Source organism: Myodes glareolus, chromosome 7, assembly GCF_982192425.1.
Source record: "Myodes glareolus chromosome 7, mMyoGla1.1, whole genome shotgun sequence".
Taxonomy (NCBI): Eukaryota; Metazoa; Chordata; class Mammalia; order Rodentia; family Cricetidae; genus Myodes; species Myodes glareolus.
The window spans coordinates 91,927,209-91,949,569 of NC_142032.1; the positions used below are offsets into that span (position 1 = coordinate 91,927,209).

General features: G+C 50.1%; 1 protein-coding gene across 2 annotated transcripts in view; it reads right to left on the minus strand.

Annotated features, from left to right (window-relative positions):
* Positions 1-318: 318 nt before the first annotated feature.
* Positions 319-22,361, minus strand: part of Parva (parvin alpha) — a 155,401-nt gene continuing 133,358 nt past the window's right edge. For both annotated transcript variants that reach the window (XM_048460215.3, XM_085692917.2), the window contains exons 6-13: positions 21,442-21,557; positions 16,936-16,994; positions 14,443-14,462; positions 13,262-13,323; positions 12,750-12,818; positions 11,308-11,409; positions 10,187-10,259; positions 319-3,603 (exon numbers count right to left, since the gene is read on the minus strand). In XM_048460215.3, the coding sequence (XP_048316172.1) occupies positions 3,527-3,603; positions 10,187-10,259; positions 11,308-11,409; positions 12,750-12,818; positions 13,262-13,323; positions 14,443-14,462; positions 16,936-16,994; positions 21,442-21,557 (578 nt within the window). In that variant the 3' untranslated portion in view covers positions 319-3,526. The remainder of the gene's footprint in view (positions 3,604-10,186; positions 10,260-11,307; positions 11,410-12,749; positions 12,819-13,261; positions 13,324-14,442; positions 14,463-16,935; positions 16,995-21,441; positions 21,558-22,361) is intronic.

Sequence of the window (22,361 nt, forward strand, 5' to 3'; positions counted from 1 at the left end):
ATGTTCCAAAGGAAGACTTGGAAAACTTCAGTTCCTGGAGCATGAGAAGTCTATGATGAGATGCTGCCAGTCCTGTGCCGAGGATGCTGCTTCCGCCTTGGGCTGGGGTTCCGTCCTACCTCAAGCAGACTAGAGTTATGCTTTTGGATGAATGATGCACTCAGATTCCCATTTTTATGAGATACAGTTTAGGAGATTTAAACCTTGTTCATTTAATGTCTCATGGAAGACGATCTCCAAGATTTAACACAATGAAAAACAACACATAGAAACACACACAATAGGATATCTATATTGGAAAAAAGCACAGCAAAGATCTTTGTATGTACATTCAGCTTTATTTGCACAGAGTATTTCTGGAATCATGCAGAAGAAATGGATCAAAAGAGTCATCTCCTTGGAGGATGGAGACTGATGGGGAAGAGGCGAGATGGATACTTAGGTTTGCTTTTTTTTTTTTTTTTAAAAAAAATCAGATATCATTCCTGCTTTTTGGATTCTATATTATCTATGTTTCAACTATTAATAATGATGATTAACTGAGGTGGGAAGACTCACCCTAACTGTGGTAGTGCCACTCCACAGGTTGGGGGACCAGACTAAGCAGAAAATCAGCAGACCGAGCGCCAGCCTTCATCTCTCTGTTTCCTGCCTGCATCTGACCTCACACCCCTGCTGCACACCCTTCCATCCTCCCCTCCTGGTACCCTCAAACTGCAAGCCAGGAGGATTCTTTTTTTTAATTTATGATTTATTTGTCTTTTATTTTATGTGCATTGGTTTGTGAAGATGTCAGGTCCCCTGAAACTGGATTTTCAGACAGTTGTGAGCTGCCATGTGGGTGCTGGGAATTGAACCCGGGTCCTCTGGAAGAGCAGTCAGTGCTCTTAACCCCTGAGCTATCTCTCCAGCCCCAGCCAGGAGGATTCTTGTCTCAGTTCTTTCTTCTCTCCATTTTCCTAGGAGAGGAAGGCTGGTTACTAATAGTGATGATGCCTCTTTCTCCTTCAAAACCTCGGTCATGTCTGAAGTATGTGATCCTAGAAAACACCAATCTCCACGAGATGTCAGGGTTGTAAAACCAGACCCAGGGTTGTAAAACCAGACCCAAGCCTGGGGACTCTGGACTGAGGCAAAGACCTCAGTCCCAATGCCCAGTTGTTGGGTACACTGACATGCTATTAAGAAACCTTCTGAGTTCTGGTGTGGTTTCCTCCTGTGGATAATACGAGACCCTAAAGGAGTGCTCTCAGGAGGGTACTGTGTACTAACGGCTTGGGCATCAGGGACAGCAGCAAGGCACCATCCCAAGAGCGAAGTGTGCTCAGTGGATGCAGGCCTCTCACTTCATTCTGCCTCAGTGGCCAAGCAGCTGCCATTCTCAATTTCCTACCAGGAATTTAAAAGAGCGTGAGACCAACATTAATCCTAATGAAAACATGATACTTCACTAGTTATGCAAAAAAGAATTATGTTCGTACACACAGATCAACGTAAAACAGTAAAATTGCCTTTACATCTTAGATGTTCACAGTGCAGAGTAACAATTCCCACAATGGGAAAGTCAGTGGATCTACACGTCCTGGGTTCTGAGCTGCCCTGGATGGTCAGTACAAAAGGGAACAAGAACACTTGGAATGTTGTGGAAAGCCATCTTGGCAAACCCTCAAACCAGGGAAGGCTTTACTAGATGTTTCAGTTTGAATGTGGAAAATGTCCCCCACGGGCTCATTTTGATCACGTTGTTCTCAGCTGGTGGCACTGTTTTGAAAACTGTGAAACCTTTAGGAGGCAGAGCCTCGCTGGAGCAGGGCCTTTGGGTTTCATAGCTCAGCCCCACTCCCTGTCTGCTCTCGCCTTGTTCTCACACGATGTGAGGGGAGGAAGCCTGGCTGCATGCTCTTCCTACCACGGTGTCTCCTGACATCATGCTCTGTCTTCTGCAATAGACCGTGTGCCTTTAGACCAAGAGCCAAACAAGCCCTTCTTTCCTTAAACGCTTCTGCCAGGCTATTTTGTTCCAGTAAGAAATGTAACTAAGGAGTGGTAAGGTAGTCACCCACTGCTGGAGGGGGCACCCCAAGCTGGTATCGTCCTGGCATATTTCTAAGAGTTTTCTGAGGACAGCAGTAGCATGGCCCCAAGGCCGTCTCAATTGAAGAGCACAGGGACTGTCCCTGCAGCTGTCTCATATCCAGCTTCCCACCCCCACTTCTTGTTCCTTAGGCCTGACCCCCCCATCTACCCACCAGCCCCTTTGTTTTCTCTACAGGACCTAGACGCAGACTGGCACAGCAGAACTTTCCTTCCAAGTCAGGTTTGCATGAGGAGATACAAACCAGCCCTCGAGTCACCCAAGTGAGGAGACTAGATGCCGAGCTTTGGTTTAAATAACTGACATTTTCCTCGCCTGGAATTAGCCAGTAATTGCATGTGGGCAGACTTAGCCAGAATGGTCTAAATGACCAATTAGAAGGCAAAAAGGAGGTCTCTCTTTTTTTTAAAGTTCAAGGGTCCCCATTGATGAGCCCTACTTCTCGGCCGATGCTCCAATAGGTCTGTGCCCAGCTCGCTGCCATCGTGAGTATACCCTACATTTGCCTAACGATAATGAATTGAGTACTTATTTTGCAGGAAAATATAGGGCACATCCATTACATGCAATCAAGCAAAAAGGCTGCGAAATGGGCACTCCATTAATTCCAAACAGAACCCTTCCCAAATGTCATCCTGCAACCGGAGCGTGGGCTTATTACCAATCTGAAGGAATTAAGGGTAATTTTCATTTGTACAAAGGATTTGAGGGACGCGGCTCCTGCCACACACACAGTATTAATTGTGTTAAATTCAATTTGGCAATTTTAGTGCGAATCACCCAGCCCTGACCTGGCCTGCCCTAGGGTGCAACTATAGTGTCTTGTCTGCGAGAGGAAGCGGGTATATACATGCCGGTAAGGCAAGCATGTGCACACTTTAGGATATACACAGAATGGAATACAGTTGACCAGTTATTGACCAGTTATTAACCAGTAAGTTGCCCAAAGAGGAAAAATACATGATAACAAGAAGTGAACCTCTGAGCCTCAGTTTTCTCATCTATAAAAGGGGAGGATGATATCTCCTTTAATGGCAGCACGAGACTAATGAACTTGAGCACAGAAGAAACTTCCCTTAAAGTGGGGACTAACTCTGACCTTTATTTCTGTGCTCTGGGGGGCAGTCTCTAGGCCGTGCTGATGCCCACAGCACGTGTAGGGACATCCACGGCCTGAATTTGAATCAGGGACAATTTCCCAAGTCACCTCTAGATCTGTCCCCAGGGCCTACAGATGTGGTTAGGCCACTGGGCTAGTGGCCATTTCCATTCTGATTTTAATGTCTATCTATCTATCTCTGGGTGGTCACTGGGCTTATGGGAGAGCATAGAGCAAGAGACAGGAACAAGCAGGGCAACCCAGTTGGGAAGCTGGTCCAGATGGCCTGCAGTGAAAGGGGCCGGCCGGGCAGTGGTAGGCAGCCCGGCTCCTCACTCCACGTTCCGGTACTTGGTGAAGAGGTTGTAGAGCACTCGTAGCGTGGACTTCAGGTCACAGTTGACAATGTCTGTGGAGAGATAGAACTCATCAGTGGCCTCTGTGGGCCACTTTGGAAAAGCTGGCAAGGATGGCCCCCTATCTGCCCATCATTCATCTGCCCAGTGTAGACCTCGGAAGGAACTCATGGCCATCAGGGGCAGGCGCACGTGGACAGACGGATGAGTAGGTGTGCAGCAAGAACTCAGAGCAAGCAAGCAAGAAGGGAAGAAGGGACCGGTGACTAGGGTTTCAGCCCCACAGAAATAAGGCTGTCAGCCCAGAGTGTGACTTCATCATGGACACAGCAGCTCCAGGTGAGAAGGGTGTTGGTGTTGGCTATGTCTGGCCTCGTCTGTCCCTAAGCCTCTTCTCCCCTGCCTCCCCCTTCACCACAGTGCTGTGTTTGTGAAGAAGGGGACACTTGAGCAGGGTGTGGTATCACACTCCTCTAATCCTAGCACTTGGGAGGCAGAGGAGAAGAAGGAAGGTGATGGGAGAGGAGGAGGCAATGCCAACAACCACACTTGGGCTATCCAGAGTAAGATGGAGGGGCCTTTAAGAAGAGAGGCATCAAGTAGGGCACAGGCCTGCACAGGGCAGAGGGAGGCTGGGTGCCAACTTCTTCCTTCCTTCCACCCACTAATCCGCCCACTTCCCAGCCACCCACTTCTCAGGGTGCCCCCCCCCCCACTCTGCACTCCCCTCCACCTTCCTCCTCTCTGCCTTTCCCCAGCGGGCCATCCTCCAAAACACTAGAGCAAACAAGGCGAGACTTTTAAAAAGGAATCCTGCGACCTAGGAATACATACGAAGGCAGTGAAATCAGGAACGGCAAACCCCTCCAAACAATACAAGGATGGCAGGGGCTGCTAATGAGGGAGTCAGGACAGCAGGTGTCCTTAGAGAGAGAGAGGGAAGCGGGGCAGGGAGAGGACTGAGCTATGGAAAGGAGGGCGCAGGGCATGTGGAGAATTCCATTCCTCCTCTCTTGACCTAGGTTGGAGATTCATCTCTGCTCCTGTGTTATTTTAAAAATAATGGTATTTAAAGGTATAAGTGTGTGGGTCACATGAGGCAAGCGTGACCTAAATCAATAGCTCGCGTGGGCTCCAAGATGAGAGAGATGGTACAGAGCCACTGGGGAGAAGGCTATGTGCTGGTCCAAAGGATCAAATTCCATCAAGACAGGCAGAGTGGGAAGTCCGAGCCCCTGGTGGGTTGGGTGGGGGTCCCCTTAGCCCTGAGGCTCTTATGGCTGTGGCTTCAGCTTCGACAGTCATGTGTACTGAAGCCCAGACTCAAGCACTCAATGGCGGCAGGCTGAGAGTCCCAAGCTGTAGACTGTCTTAGAGTTCCTACATGTCTGATTCTGGTGTCCTGGCTGCAATCCAACCCTGCTCTACCCCAGCTGTGTCCAGATGCACACCAAAATCCCTTGCTGATAGAGAACAGGCTCCTGGGACATCTGCAGAGACGTGGAACCCAACGTTTCCATTTTTGCCCCCATTTTGTCTCCATTCGAAACCCTGGCTGGTGGCAGAGCCGTGTTGTGCTAGCCTGTCTATGCTGCTCCAAGTCCCATGGGAATCACCTTCTCCCAGGTGTACTTTTATGGACTTTGGGCTGATTCTCTCCACTCATGCAGGGCTATGAACAGGCAGGGGTAGGCTTACAGTGTGATGAATGGGCAGAAGCAGAAAGCCGTGGGTGCACATTGGGATAGCTCTGGTAAGGCAGGTATACACGGATTCTGGGGAGTCGTCTTTTCTCTCCCCACTCCTCTCTGTAACGTTTGTACGTGTACCTAAAGGCTTGAACATATACTGCACGTGTGCAGGGAACATGGAAGCCAGAAGGAGGCATCAGATGCCCTGGAGCTGAGTTATACAGGCTTGTGCCACCTGATGCGGGTGCTGGGAACAAACTCTGGGTCCTCTGGCAGGGCTGGAAGGGCTCTTAATCACTCTAAGCTGCCTGTGCCTGTTAAAGTCAGGTGAGCTCTGACGTTGACAGGGAAAGCCAATGCCCAGCATAGGAGGATTGATTTCAACCTAATGTCCACGAGGGTTTGATCCTCATCTCCGCTGCCCCATGAGATCCCAGTGGTCAACTTCTCTGACCAGTTTCTTACTGGTAAAACCAGGCAACAGCTTTATGAAGACTGCCTAGAACACACTAAAGCACACACGGTTTCCTTCCAGTTTTCCCACTCTGCTCACTAACAGCGCTATTTCTGCAGACAGCTGCATCTCGCACGTTGTAGAGCAGCAGGGTTGCCATTTCTAGAGAAGGCCCGCTTCCTTAATCTCTCTGGGTTGGTCCCTGTCACCACTATCAGGTATATGTAGGGATGAAGGGGTGACTGCTTAGCATATGCTATCACCAAAAGAACCGACGACTGGCCATTCAGGCGGATCCAGGCAGATAAGCAGAATACCCAGAGACTGAGCTATCTCAGCAGATGGAAGGCTGTGGGTGCCTGCGGATCTACAGAGACTTGGTGCTACGTAAACAGAGTCCACCAAAGCCCTGGATGAATGACCTGTGAGATGAGCGGCTCACACACAGTGTGCCTGTGTGGGCTGTCCAGGACCACTCACTGGGAACAAAAGCCAGAACTGTAGGCCTCTGAGTCAGAACCCATCAGCACTGGTTGTCTAGTGGGCTGAGGCTGAGGAGAACCACGTCAGAGTCAACAGGAGAGAGAAAACAGCCCTGGGCCTAGGGAAGGCTTCCTCAACTCCTCTTCTTCCAGGGACCAGGGATACCACCTATTCAAGAACTACCTATGCTGAAGACATTACAAGTACAATATCATCATCATCATCATCATCATCATCATCATCATCATCATCATCATCATCATCATCATCATCATTATTATTACAACATCCATCTATTTGTGTGTGTAGGATTGGAAATCAGAAGATAACTTTAGGGAGCAGGCTCTGCCCTTCTACCATGTGGGCTCTAGGGAAACTTTGTCGACCCAGCATGGGACGTTACATGTAGTAGGACTGCTGCATAGGACAGAGCAGTGACGGACAATGCCGGCAACAATGTGTAAGGGTCCTCTTAGAGTTCCCTCCCGGCCTGTGGCGGTGCATACCAGTGAGAGGAGCTGTGGGGCCGCTCGGTATGCTTCCTTCCTATTCCTGCTGTAACAAATAATCTCAGATGTGGTGGCCTAAGACACAGATTTGTCACCTTTCAGTTCTAGGTGTCAAAAGTCCCCCGTCGGTCTCTCTGGGACGTAGCCAAGGTGCTGACTTAGCTTCTCCTGTGACTCAGGGCAGAACCCTTCCCGCTGGCTTTGCTCCGCCATGGAGTCTGCCCACACACCCTGGCTTATAGGCCCTTTCCACCTTCTAGGTGGCAACAGCCAGGCAAGCTTTCCTCATGCCCGACCACACTGACATTCTCACAGCGTGTCAGGATGACTGTGATGATGTGGGGCTCCTGGAATGATCTAGAAGGTCTACCACGTTCCTTTTGCCAAGGTAATGGGTATAGATTAAAAAGCAGACCCTCAGCACATGTGATATTTTGCTTGCCACTCAGGGCGTTAGAGATACCCAACATCAGACGAAGACAGTTTCCAACATGGCTGTGACCATTCACCCTTGTGGTTTCTACAGCTCTATACCTTTGTGATGACCAGAATTTGAGAGAAGTTGTCACTGTCAGCTCTGCACACTGTAATCCAGGGCTATGGGGAAGGGGATGGGGAAGCGTTCACATTTTTGGGCACAGCCTAAGCCCTCCCATGTTGAGGTGACCAGGGGAGCTGCTCTGCCATCAGCTGATGCTCACACACAGCCTGTCTCAGCTGGCAGACTCCCTTCCCACCCCCATCCCCCGTGGTTTGCAAATACCACCCATCTGCTGGCTGTTCATGTTTGATTCTGACTGCACTGGACTTCTCCTGAGTCCCAGCTGGAACACTGGGATCTTCAGCATATTTGTGATGACTCCACTTGAATGGTGGCAACAGCAAAACACGCATTTGAGGATGTATACGCCCCAATAACAAACCTTATACCAATATTCCCTTTTCTTGTTTCTCCTTGATTTTCCTTCTCTCCTCTCCCTGCCTCTCCTCATTTCCTCTCTCCTTCCCTCTCTCACTCATACCAAGTATTAAACCGAGGTCCTATACTGGTGATCTACCACTGAGCTATATCCCCAGCCTTCATTTTACATGTTAGTTTGAGACAGGGTCTCACTAAATTGCCCAGGATGGCCTTGAACTAGCTACGTAGCCCAGGCTGGCCTGGAATCACTCTCTAAATCCCAGACAGGCCTTTAGCCTGCAGCCCTCCTACCCCAGCCTCTTGTGTAATGGGGTTCCTCACCCAGTATTTTGGCCCCTCCACTGGCTATGGATGCGATGCTCACCCTCAGTCTGACTTGTCACCGAGAGGCTCTGGAGCCCAGGTGGCAGAAGTCAGAGATGTGTAACACGGGGGATTATAGAGCTCTGAGGACCCCTGGCCTCAGAATCTTGCCATGAGAGATCCTCCACCATGGTGCTCTGCTCTGGAGACATCCGGAGTCTGCAGTGCCACATCGCCCAGGTGGAAGCACGGAAGCCAGAGGGAATGCTGGGATCTGTGGCTCACAGAGTCCAGCTTCACAGAGCGCCATCAGCCCCCCTTTACGCACTGGAAATTTTCTGCATGGGCACGATGCCCAGCGCAACAACAAATAAGATACATGTGTTTTTCCACTGCCATTGCTCAGGAAGTTTCAGATTAAGTGGGTCAATAATCACATTCTAAACTTCTCTATACACCGAAACAGTCCTATAGACTGACACTGGGAAATTCTCCCCGTCTAAAGGGAAACAAAGGCCCCAACACCAACATATCAGAACAAGTCTCTCCAGTCCGTAGGTTGGAAGTTTCCGTGAAGCTGTTCGAGGAGCCAACCACAGCAAATGAAGCTAGGGCTGGAGAGATGGCTCAGCCATTAAAGGCTAGGATCACGACCCAAAATACAAGAAAGTGAAGCCGATGCTCTCCGAGTCAGCTGCTGGGGCTGCTGCAGGATGTAGGAGCTCATCTATAAGGGCATAGGGCTAGAGAACCTTGTCCTGCCAGGAGGGTGCTCCTGGGGCATCTTCACCCCAGAGGTCCTCCCCTAGAGGCGACCACGGACATGAGACGAAGGGGGAATGAAAGGAAGCAAAGCACTGAGCTTTGTCCACTGGAGCTTATGGTATCCAGGCCAGCAGGAGCCACAAACTAAAGTCCCTGTCCCTGGCTGGGCCTGTGGCTCATTTCTTCATCCTGATGTCGATCATGGTTCTTGCCAGTCTTTCTATTCTATTCTGACTGTTCTTGGGTCCATCACACTGTTCCCTGCCTGTTGTACCCAGACAGAAAAGGGCCCCTCCTTCAACCACACAGCCTTCTGCTGTGTTCTGCCTCGACCACTACCAGGACTCTCATGCTACATGTGCAGCCAGAGATGCTTTCCTTCCTCTGGTTGGAGGCGGGAGCCTTGAGGGCAGGAGTGATCTTGCCTTTACTGCGTACAATGACGCGCAGGGTTCCAGGCTGGCTAGACAAGTGCCAGCTTTGTGGGTGCAGGGGCTGGAAGGCAGACCTTGGCTTGAAGGCAACAAAGCAACACAATGTAGAAGCCACAACCTCTGCTCGCCCCCACGTCTTTTAGAGAGCAGGAAGGTGCAAGCACAAGACTCTGCTGCCGACCTTCTCAACTTGACAGGCATTATCTGCAGCCCAGCGTCAACCTGACAGCACTGATCACATGGAGCACTGCAGCAAGTGACGCAGGGATAACGACCAACAATGACACGCCTCCCACTCTCCAACACGCACACACACAGCCAAGCATGAGCACTCCAGGTGTACCCGAGCATTCTCTTCTGTTTCTGCTCGGCCCTTATCTCACACAGCCAACCCTCTGTATCCATGGGCTCCACACGTGTGGATTCAGACGACGGTGTGAAGACAATATTTCTCGGAAGTTTTCAGGGCTGGAGAGAGGGCCCAGTGGTTATGCGTGTATGCTGCACAACCACGAGGACCTGGGTTCATTTCCCCAACCATCTGGGAGTGGCCTTGCACACTGTGGGGGGATTGCTGGGAAAAACAAAACAAAACAAACCCAAAAGTTCCTGGCTCAGGGAGAGACCCTGCCTCAAAGGAATAAATCAGAAAGTGAAAGAACCATTAATGCCTTTCTCTGACCTTTGTGTCTATTTGGGTACACACACACACACACACACACACACACACACACACACACAGAGAGAGAGAGAGAGAGACAATGTATGTGTACTGAACAGGTCAAAAATTTCCTTTGCCATTATTTACCCAACAAAGTCACATAACAACTCTTTCTGTAACACATATGGTAACAGATGCAGTTAACTGTGCACAGGTGGCCGAATGCACGCAGGAGAGTGCCTGGATTCTATGTACATACCAAATCACCTTACATAAGGGGCTTGAGTGTCCTTGGAGGGCTTTAGAACCAACTGGCCATATACTGGGAGAATGCTATATTTGTCACCCAGACCCCATAAATGAAGGTCCTACCCCACTGTCCCAGACCCAGGGAAGGGCAAAGAAAGAAAGTACCTTCTGGCCGGGGTTTAGGCTTTTCCAGCCCTCCGTCTTGCATGAGCTCAAAGGCAAAGGAGACATTCAGGACCTGGCAAGACAGACGCGGTCGATATGTCATTGCATACGCCCTGCACCCTGGGACCCAAGCACCCTAGGACCAGTCCCTGGGAAGCTTAGGAGCTGAGCACTGTAGCTGTGGGTCTGAAGCTAGAGAAGGGGACTGGTCATGCTGAGAGTGGCCATGCTGACCTTCGCCACTACCAAAAGGCTCTTTCTGTCCCAACCCATTCTGCCCCAACCCATTCTTACATCAATTCAAACTCAATGATAACAGGGCTTACATTTGCTAGGGTCAGAAGGCGAGGCACGCTCAAGGGGACCTCTTCCTTGGGCTAAATGTTTTTTGTTTAGCAAAGTAAGATAATGGCTGCTCCAACTGGGATAGGCCCAAACCAAACCAAACCAAACCACCCAGTTGTTTACGAAAGGTCTAGAGATGAATCTCAGCTAAATCTTTAGCAGCATGCACACATGCGTTCATGCACATACTACTGTATGTTTGAGGCCAGTTTTCACTATAATGTAAGTTCCAGGCCAGTCTGGGCTACAATACAACCTTTGTCTCAAACGCTCTGCTTTCTTCTATCAAAACAGAAAAGAATCAGAGGTTGGAAGGACGGCTCAACAGTTAAGAGGGCCTGAGTTTTGTTCTTAGCACCCATGTGGCTCACAAATGACAGCTCCAGGGGATACAACACCCTCTTCTGGGCTCCACGGCACCCAAACACACATGTGTACACAGACACTTATACATACATACACATTATATGTATATGGGTCTCAGGGATGACTGGGCCTGGAGCTACCTTCCATGTTATCTCTAACATAACAAGGCCAGCTGTGTGTCTGCAGGAGCACATGGCTAGGGAAGCAGGGACACACACACAAAAGGCAAAGACCAGTGCTCAGCATGCCTGGAGGCTGCAGGTGGTTTATGCCAAGCTCAATTATTACCAGAGAGGCTCCATCTCCAACTAGCAAAGGTCTGGCCAGAAGGCAGCTTCCATCTCTTCTTAGACAGGCCCAGTGTATATAAGATGTGAGCTATGGGTTTCCCCAAGGCCCCTCCCCCTTACCTTCTGTTCAAAGCTGTCCGGGGTCAGGAAGAAGCTGTGCAGGGGTACAAAGTAGCCCTCCAGGAGCCCCATGAGTAGCACCAAGTAGACCCCATCTGCAAACTGCAGGGAGAGTCAGGTGTCAGAACAAACCTCCTTCATCACCCGGCATCAACCCATCCAAGGCCACGTCAGTAGGCAGATGGCCGCCGAGGCCAGCGGCTGGATGGGGAGCTCCACCGGGGAGGCAATGTGGCAGCTGCCTTGTGTGTTACCTGGCTTACTCTTTAGTTAATCCTGTGGAATAGACATCCAACTGCTGGACCTCCACTTTATAGGTGGGAAAAGTGGGGTGCAGAGGAAGACCGCCCTGCCTACTGGAAGGGACACCATTGTATGGAGGAGGTATCAGGATTGACAGATGACAGGCGAGAGCCTCGACACGAAGGTCCTCAGGACTTTTGCTTTTAGAACAGAGAACATGGTGTCATCAGCTGGACCTGGTCTCTTGCTTGCTTGTCCCTTCCTTGGGATTTCAGAGGCAGGCCAGTGCAGCTGTTAAAAACACAGGTTCTGACTCTAGCCCTGCTTGCTAGCTGTGGGATCTGAACTGTCTTTGCACCTCAGTTTTCTCACCTGTAAAGTGGGGGTGCAGCAGTGTGGTGTCTGTTCCACAGAGCTAGCATGAGGACTATACACGATGTGTATAAAACACTTGGGACCTGCTTGGTATGTCGGTAGTACTTACTAAGCATCATTGCTTCTGCTGTCTGGAAAATGACAAAGCAATTGGGTCCAGCGGCTAGCCCCACACCCAGGTGCATATGGACAGCTCTAATTGGACTCAGTAGGTTATTAATAAAAAAGAGGACATAAAGTTAGGAGAGGGGTGGGGGTGTCAGGCAGGAGTTGGGAAGGGAGGGTAGGTGTGGATATGATAAAAAATACACAAATGAAATTATCAAAGAATAAAACAATGACAAAATCCCACTGATATCCTTCCAAAAAAGGATGAGTGTTAAAGGCTGTGCTAAAAAGAGGCTGACAGGATGGGACAACTAAACACAGGGCAGGGGAAAGCAGGGTGGCTGTCCTTTAACCATGTGACAGGCCCATCTTAGTTGCTCCAATCCTGCCAACATCACTTCATAATCCCACTCTAAACAGATGCATATAGGGTACCAGCGCTACAAATGCCTGCATCCAATCAATCAGTGGACAGAGGTGACCGGGACAGCGCACTTTCTCTGAAGAGACATGAGGGGGCTATTCAGACGTGGGGAGAGAGTGAGCTTGGTCACATGCTGTGTGCACCTGTAGAAGAGACAGAACTCTTTCCTGCAACTTTTCTAAAAAAAAAGTTGGGGGAAAAAATCCCGTCTGGCCCACCTCTCTAAGCAGCTCACATCTTACATTCTATCCCTCCGCCTGGAAAGTTCTGGATCCCTGGAACTGCCACTCACCTGCGTCTCCAGTTCTGTGACCTCCAAGTTTAGTTTATTCAGATGCTTGTTCACGAACGTGATGAGGGTCTACAAGAGAATTGAGATGGAGACCTTCACGTGTGACGGGGCCCTGGGGCCAGGGGAAGAGGCTTAGTTAGGCAGCCCACATGGCTGAAAGGAACAGGGAGCCCTGAGAGACAAGATGACAGGTGGAGCATCTGATCTGGAGTCAGGGTGGGCAGAAGAGGAATTAAGGGGGGCAAGAGACAAAATGACCCGCTGGGTCCCTCTTCTCAATCCCTACTTTGGTACCCAGGAAGATGAAGAATTCTGTGTGAGGAGTGAAGAAAGCTGGAGTCGGTGTGGGTGGAAAGACAGGGTAGGCATCCTCCTGGGAGCAGAAGGTGCTAGGTGACTAACCAGTGACCAAGAGAGGGGAAAGATGTCCAGGACACCCCAGGTGCAAGCTGGGATTTCTTCATGCACTGTGAAGTTCTAGCCCCTGCTGCCGCCAGATGCCATTGGCCTACCTTCTTTACCACGTTGAGCTTGTCTGGTGCATGGTCAAACAGGGTGTCAAAGGCATCCCGCTCTGAAACAGGGAAACACACACCATGCAGTGCCCATCAGGGCTGCTGGAAGCCATGTGCTTGGCTACCTAGGGGATCTCTGGTTGATTCTTATCCTAAGATCCCCGTCTGTGTGTGTCCACATGTGACACACATTTCTGAGCAGGCTGGCCTGGGCTTGGTTCTTTCTCTTCACTTCTGTACCACCGCTGCCCATTGTAGTCACGGTTCTAAGGTATTCCTGACATTCTCCGGTCATTTTTTATCCAAGTATAAAACGGTTTTCGTTAATTTTCAGGACTATTGTTCTGGTAGGGGCAGAGGTGAGGGCGCATAGGCCCAGTACTTTCCAAGATAGAACAAGAGTCTCGTTCTGGGGGTTCCAAGTCTGCCAAACCCTCTGTGCCTCAGTTTCTCCTTCTTTAAAACATCATCTGAAAGATAAGCCTCCCCCAGGGCAGGGGCTGGGTATGAAACACATGTGTTCTATAGACTTCAAGGTCATTCTCCCTGTGCAGTTTTTAGTATAATAAAAATATTTCTTGAGATCACCAAGAATCAGGCTGACAGAACACAGCCAAAGCACGCTCCTGGCAGGGACACTTCTTTGTGTGGTGCCAGATTCCCAGAACCAGAGGTGATCTAGTGGAAGGGCATGGAGGCAGGGGTGGGGAGAGTTTCCAGAAGCAAGCTAGGCTGGGGAGGAGGGTCTGTGACCCAAGGTTACCCTCTTCCAATTGACAATGATGGGCAAGCTAAGACTACTAGGAAGCAGGGTGTGTGTGCATGAGTGTGTGTGTGTGTGTGCATGCACGTGCGTGTGTGACCACTGACCCCTGGGGATTCTACAAACAAGCCTGAAGTTCTGGGTGATGGGAGCTGTGATGGGGAGAAAAAAAAGCAAAGCAAGGGAACTGTTTCCCAAGTGTGCTCAAACATCTCTTCCTAAACTTCCTTGCTAGGCACAGGTTAAGTCTGCTCTGCTGGGGCCAGATCTGTGTCATGAGTAAGTATTCTTCATGCCACTAAGCTGTCCCTCCCCACCTGGCCAGTGTGTCCCCAAGCTGGGGCAGACACATTGGATGATAGAACCAGCTAGCTCTGATGAGGCCACCAGAGCCAGATAAGCACACAACACTCACCATGTCTTCCAGAAAGGGCCCTGGAAGAAAAGGAGAATTGAGTTATATAGTAGGTTTGAGTTTGGGGCTAGCTTGGGCTAAATGAGACCCTGTCTCAAAAAACAACAATAACAACAACACAAAGAGAGAAGACGTGGCTGACCCTGGATGGCTCCCTTTCCTGTGTGGGCTGTACCCTCCCTAGCTGCTGCCAGCCTGGCCTTGGTCAAGAAGCTCAAAAAGCTACGTTCTCTGGCATTTGGTCCCACAACATCTCCAATTATGGAGACTCCTATGTTGCTTTCAGGCAGGTGACTGCTGTCAGCGCAAGATCTACTACAGTGGTGCGTGAGTGCTCACTCTTCTCCGCGGTTCAGAGGGAACGCTGGGGCAGAGCCCGAGGACACCTAGCCAGGCAAGCGGAGAGGCCAGCAAGCCAAGCGGCCAGCGATCGAGTCTCGTGGCTGGCTGCCTGGAGGTTGGCTTTGCCTTGCTCCTGGCCATCCTGTGATGTCTCCAAGTGACACCTGACACCTGTCACCCTCAAAGAGGGCAGGGAATAGAACCTCACTCATAGGCAGAGAAACAGTCATGTTCTAAGAGCTAAGATCAGAGACAGGTGACAGGCCACACGGTCGTAGACTAAGTTCTACCGAGGTCCTTCCTTCCTCCCTTTTTAGATGCTGTGTGACTCCAGGCAAGCTCCTGAACCTCTCTGGTCTCTGGATCTTTTAATTTCTAAAATGAAAATAGTGGGCGCTCTGAGCATTTGGCATCTAGGAAAACTAGTGCTCAGTAAATGTCCTGGACATAAAAAAAAATGCATGTGTGTGTGTGTGTGTGTGTGAGAGAGAGAGAGAGAGAGAGAGAGAGAGAGAGAGAGACAGAGAGAGAGAGAGAGAGAGAGAGAGTCAGAAGACAACTTTCAAGAATTGGTTCTTTCCTTCTACCACGTGGGTGCTGGGGAATTGAACTCAGGATTGGGAGCAAACCCCTTGATCTGCTGAGCCATCTTGCTGGCCCCCTTTCTTTTCTTAGTACCTTTCTGATCATTAAAAATTTTAGGCTCTGCTCCATTCACTTGCACAGCTGATACCCACTCAGTGACCATCTATGTGTGGTTTGCCTACACAGAATGGCGAGGCTGGAGATGTCAGCTAGATGGACCATCCTGCGGTGTCCTTCATTGCCCTGGGGTGGGGGGCAGTCTTTGCTGCCCCAACTCTACTGGGCTGTTGATAGAAGGGCTCCCCCCGTGCTTATGTTTTTGGTGCAGAGAAAGGGGGACGACAGAAAAAGGATAACACACAACTGAAAAGGACGCTTTAGAATCTTAAACCTTCCCTCCCCAGCCCCACAGCACCAGCAGCTTCTCCCAGGCCACTCCCCCACTCCCCTCTTTGGTACACTCTCCTTTCTAGAAGATGAAACAGCAGGAACAGAGCTGCCCTCATGGGATGGGAGATCCAGGTAGGCCAGTGAAGCTGGACCTGAGATGGTTTTGCCTTAGTCCTCAAAGCCATGCCGAGGACATTTGGTGCCCTGCAAGCTGTGTGACTATGGGTGACAGGATGGCCCTGGGAGTGATGGGAAGGTTTCATGATAGGGTCTCCCCAGGACAGGACAGACAGCAGGCATCCTGGGAAGGGCTACTCCCTACCTCTTCCCACTCCCAGGCCTTTTTGAAATCACTTGCAATATAGTCACTATAGGCAGAGACTTGACGCCTGTCAATCATGGTTGGAGAATACAGAAATAGAGACCAGAGGCCAACATCCAGTGTATCCCACCTTAGTCTTGAGACAGGTCTCTCACTGAACTTGGGGCTTGCTGATTTGGTTGGACTGGCTGGTCAGTGGGTCCCGGAGCCCCCTGTCTCTGCCTCCCCAGGGCTGGGATAACAGGTGGACATGGCTATGCCTGGCTTTTCACATGGGTGCTGGGGATCTGAAACCATGTTTGTGTGCCAAGCACTTTGCCAACCAAACCATCTCTCCCCACTCTCAGGGCAAACCTTTTATATTTCCTCATCTTCAAATTTCTAAAAATAAACAGGATAACAAAAAGAAACCAAAACCCAAAAAACATCTGTAAGGTAGGGAGGGTTTTCTGGGTCATGGCACGTGACTAAGTCAATCAGGCTGAAGAAGGAAGAAGACGGCATCCTTTTGAAGATTAACAATTCAGATCGGCCCGTGTTTACCACATGACGATTTCATGCTGGTTAGCTTTTTATGGGGTATACTTTTTCTTTTTTTTTCCTGGAGTGCCACAAAATTAGAATTTTCAATCATGGCTAATTCCTCTCTCCCCCTTTCCCCACCCAAGGCTGTACCTTAAGCAGCAAGAGGCATGTTTTGAATGCGCGGGAAAGGCTAAGCTATAATCATCGGCTACAGCTTAATCCCTCCTGCAATCCCAGTAAATGAAAACTAAATATCAGCGAATGGGCGAATTTCAGAGAAACATCTGTGTTCCATTACAGACTCGCTGGCAACAATGGTGTTGACATACTCTGTGTTACCAGTTATTTCCTCTTGGATTTGTCGAGACTGGAGGATCCCTTCTCGTTTCTGAAATGGAGAAGACAAGAGAACAAAACAGGCTTCAGCAACACAGAAACACTGGTCAGTATTCCTGACATGGAGAAGTTGACTGGCGTTTCACCAGAGGTCAAGGGATGAGAAGGTTCGGGAAGGGGAAATTCAGTGACCAGAGGACACCTGGCTGCACCATCACAACCAAGTGCAATTGGTGTTTAGTCCAAACAAGTAGGCCGATTCCTGGACGGTGAAGCCTGCCTTTCTTTACAGAAGATTTCTGTTGGAAGCCAGCTGTTTGCCTCAGGGAGCGAGGCACAGCAAAGCCAATGGAAATGACGGCTGGGTGTGTCCGCCTCCAGCTGGGGCCCCGCAGGGAGACCACTGTGTACAGCAGAGCTGTGGGGCCGGATGGAGGTGTGCAGGGCAGCTTGGAGAAATCAGACAGAGGCAAAGGGGACTTTTGCTTTGTTTTGCTCTTTACCCAATAACCATGAAGCCCCTTTAATTTTCTGAATAGGTTTAACTTATTCTTGATAATTTTGCACATATATGCAACACGTCTTGATCCTGTCTACCCTCTCTCGCCCCTCCTGGACCCTCTCAATGCCTCCCACCCTATCTTCATGTCTATATGTACATCCCACTGAGCCCATTACTATTGCCTGCAAACACATGGGTGTGGGGCTATCTGTGGGAACATGGGAAACCTACCAGAGGCCACAGGCCTGAAAAGAAAAAATGACTCCCCTCTCTTAGCCGTTACCCGTGATCAAGGATGGGGCCTTATGAGCCCCTGCGTCCCCCTCAAGCTCGCTGACTGGCTTGGTTTCGTGCAGACAAACACAGCTGCCATGAGAGGTCCCGAGTGCAGTGGCCACGTCACATCAGAAGTCAGCATTTCATAGCACTCAACCTCATCCTCTGGCCCTCGGCTTCTTTGTACCTGCTCCCTGGTGACAGTCCCCAAGTCCTGAGGGGATGGGTGTGGGTGTCTCATCCAGGGCTCTTCAGCTATGCCGTCTGCATTGACTGCTGCCCACCGCACCAAGGTCGAGAGCAGCACTAATCTATGTGGGGCGACTCACTGGTACAGCTGCGCTGAGCTGAACGGTGCCCTTCTCTGGTCCCTCCAGCGGCTCCACTCGGTCCTGGCATGGGGACTGTGAGTGGGCAGCACACACGTGACTTAGATACATGGCTCACTCTGGGAAAAGCAACCACTTTGAGCCTCATGCAGCCATTTCTTCCTCCTCCTCCTCCTCTTCCTCCTCTTCTCCCTCTGTTCTTTCTGCAGACAGGGAGGAACTCATAAAACCCAGGCTGGCCTTCAGTACTGTGTGGACTTTCAGGTAGGTGGCCAGAGATACTTTCCCAGAAGAGGGAGCAATGGGGGAGAGGTCATTCTAGCGGGAGGCAGATGCCGCTGGTTCCTGCCTGGGCAACTCCCGCAGTGGGTGACTGGAAAGTTGAAGATGGGACCAGTGAAGGAGCACAAGGCTTCCCTAGGGCCTTCTGATGAACACCAGCAGAAAGTTCACTCTCCCAGGACCCTCTGCAGCCAGCACAGACCCTTGCAGGGCAGTCTGGCCACCACAAAAGGTTGGCAGAGTCAAGTCACTGTCCCAAAGCCCAAATTAATGCTAAGAAGGGGCCTCTGAGCCAGGGTGCAGTAGCACGCACATCTAATCCCAGCACACCGGAGGCTGAGGCTGGAGGATTGAGCCTCACTGTGTAGCCTAGGCTAACCTGGAATTTACTACATAGTCTAGACTAGTCTCAAACTTGCAGCCATGCTCCTGCCTCGGCCTCCCAGGTGCTGGTACAGTTATGCACTATCACGCCAGGTATTTCTTGCCAGTTCTGAGTCCTGTTTCTGAGCTTGTTCTCTTGATAAAGCTAATCACCCGCAAACCCTAATACACACACACACACACACACACATACACACACACACACCCCACAATACACCCATAACCCTTTCCCCACGCCCTCCCCCTAACAAAAGTCCCTGCCGCAGAAATTAAACCAACAACTGCCTCTGATGGCTGATAATTGAGCTCAAAATAAGGTCTGAGACGTGAGCTTGCAGGGACCACTGTTTCAAAATAGCAGTCTCCCACGGACTGCGGCTCACATCTTTCTTTCCCGTTTGTCTGTAGTGTAGGTTTTGTTACTTCTATTAGAGAACTGTTCATCTCACCTGGTCAGAAAGACGACATTCAATAAACATACAAACTACTAGGAGGCACGGTGCTCACTGAAGATGTGGAAGGCCAGCTTACCTAGAAATCTCTCTCTCTCTCTCTCTCTCTCTCTCTCTCTACTAGCCACAGAAGAGCCATTTGTGAACTTAATGATTGTATGTAGGACAGTTCAGGGCTTCCCAGTGCCTGTGCTAGTCACCAAAGAACTCACTCACTGCAGAGGTCAGGCTTTTGCTTTGTTTTGTGTGTTTCTTACCTTTGTTAGAGTGTCTTAGGTTCAGAGTAAAGCTGAGAAGAGGGGCTAGGAATCTTCCCTTGTTTCCCCATCCCTAGCACCCCCAATCCGCCTCATCCGCCATTGGCACCATGGCAGAGGGGTACATCTTCCATCTCTAGCACCCCCGATATAGTCTCGTCCCCCATTGACACCCTATGGCAGAGGGGTATACATCTTTTGCAACTGAGCTGATGGCGCTGAGCTGCAGGTCACCCCTGAGGGGCCGGTTATTATTGGGGTCTGCTCTTGGGGTTGTGCCTTCTATGGCTTTGGGCTGCACATCCCAAAGCAGTTTAGCTGACTTCAAAATCCTCTGTGCTCCATCATCCTTCATCCATCCCTCCCTTCCCCAGGGGAGCGTTTCAAGACACAGGATGAGCTTGTGTGTGATGGGCTGGTAAGGATAACGAACGGAGATGGTCTGGGCTCCTTAGGAGGACAGTTGTTCTGGGATGCTCTGGGCTGGCCACAAAATGCTGGGCACAAGGCGATGACAAGGATTCTGAGTACCTGTCTATCAGCCACACTTAAGGGTCTGAACTACACAGCTCGACCCTGTCAAGGACAGTCCTCTGCCCCCTCTGTGTCGTCAAGGCTCCTTGAAGGCAGCGCGGATGCACCCTTTCCTATTATATCTTCATGATGCTTCGCAGAGTTGAGTGCCAGGAGGTGTGGAAGAAAGACTTTCTCATTAGGGCAGGAGTGATCCGTTGCTTAGGAGCACAATTGTCGAATGCTCCCCTCCAGTTACCATCTGACCTGAAAGCTCAGCTCAAAGCCCTTTTGTCCTATGAACAGGCCTGACCTGATCTGGCGCAGTCAACCAGCCCGAAAGCTTTCTCTTACTGACTGATGGCAGAGCCTTCTCCTGTTGTCTGGTGCAGAACCCTGGATGGCTGTGTGCATGCAGGGCACACCCTCTCGCTGCATATTTATTTGGAAACAAAACAAAGCAAAAAACCAACTCAGAGATAAGCAAACACAATGATGACCTTTTGCTAAGTGGGCATGAAGTTGGAAAATAAAATTGCATTTGAGTATTTAATGGGGTTAGGAGCAGAGTCAGCTAGCCATGGGGAGAGAGATTGCACCCTCATTGTGAAAATTACACAACCATATGCGAATGGAAATTCCCATCCAACAGTCTGGATGAGAGAGATGGCTGGAGGTCCCAGCTGGGCTTTGCTGGGGACTGAGAAGCAGCAGCAAGGGGCATGAACGTACATATGGGTGTGTACACATACACCCACATATCCTTGAATATACAACACTCCCTCCCTACACACAAGCTTACATATAGGAGTTCCCGCAGCATACACACATACTCTCACCCCTCTAGGCTGAAACACACACACACTCCCTTTCACACAAATCTATATATTCCTGCACACACAATTGAACACACACACTCTCACCCACACATCCTTGAACATATATATGCTTGAACACACATTCCTTACATGTACACATATTTGAACATACACCCTTCATGCACACACACACAGAGGCTTGAACATACACTACACACACACACACACAATACACACACACACACACACTATTGAATAAACACTCCTTCACACACAATACATGCAAAACACTTTACCAAAAATATGATTTTCCAAAGCTTGGAGGGAATGTGCATGGCACAAGCAATATCTCTCTTCCTGTTCAAGTCTGCACATCTCATAAACATATATATTGTACACCTTCAGATTTACAAACATATACACTATATACCTTCAGTTGTGTGTTGTACAGAGATAGACACACACCCACACAAAGCCACATTGCATACATGCACACACTCTTATTCTTTGCATGCTTTGCAGGCATAAGACCACAGGTGCTGGCTGCCTCCCAGCACACAGCACAACCAAGTCTCCTTAGCTTTCAGCAGCCATCCTTCTAAGGATCTATCCAACATGCGTTGACGGCGGCAGAACCCAGTCTCTGTGACTTCAGGCGCATGCATGTAGAGCAGCGTCCCTCTTACCTGGACCACAACCACTTGAATGGAAACATGGTCTGGGAGTCGGATTGGTGCACGGAAATACTGAGACAGTGCGACCAGCAGGTGGAGGATGGCAACCAGGCTCTTGGCATGAACAGCTGAAACGCAAGATTAGAAAAGTCTTCAGATTCTAGGCAAAATAGGCATCTGCTGAGATTACAGCAGTACCCCCTTCAGTGTCCCTTTGTTGTACCCCTTCAGTGCCCCTTGCTGCACCCTACGCACCAGGGAATGCCCTTGGTTGTCACCTGTTCTTCCCACTCCCAACCCTCTCATTTATGGCCCTGCCCCACGGGTTCCTTCTTGGACACTATCATTGGTAGGCTTTAACACGGTATCCCCACTCTCACTCAAGGTTCCCCACGAGGACTTCAGCAAAGAATGAGCCTGGAGCTCAGGTCGGCTTTCCCTGTCCAGCCCCTGCTCTCACCTGTACCCACTCCCTCCCCACCCGACAGGGAAGACTGGATTGTTAGCACTTCACCTGTCCGAGGCTGCTCACAAACTTCTCTATAATCAAGAGACACCAAGTAGGAGTGTCTCCTGGGTCTCTTCCTCCATCTAGGGCCAACCTCCCTAAACGAAGGCATGGGAACCACGCAGACAGCTCGGCTGCTCGTGCCTGATAGGTGGGTGTAGACCATGTCTCCAAGCAAACCCAAGTGTCTTCTACGGGTGCTAAACCCCTTTGCCCATAGCAACCCATCCACTCTGCTGAAGGCCAGGCTCTTTTGATTGTTGCTTTCTCAGTAGATGGGATAAAGAACGACTTACAAGGCTCACAGACTAGAACTTGAATGTGACTTTGTTTCCCTGCTTCTTGTTTACTGATGATGGCCTTGGGCAGGGGCCACTCTGGTCACTGAGCCTTTAGCTATTCATCTCCTCAAACAAAGATGACA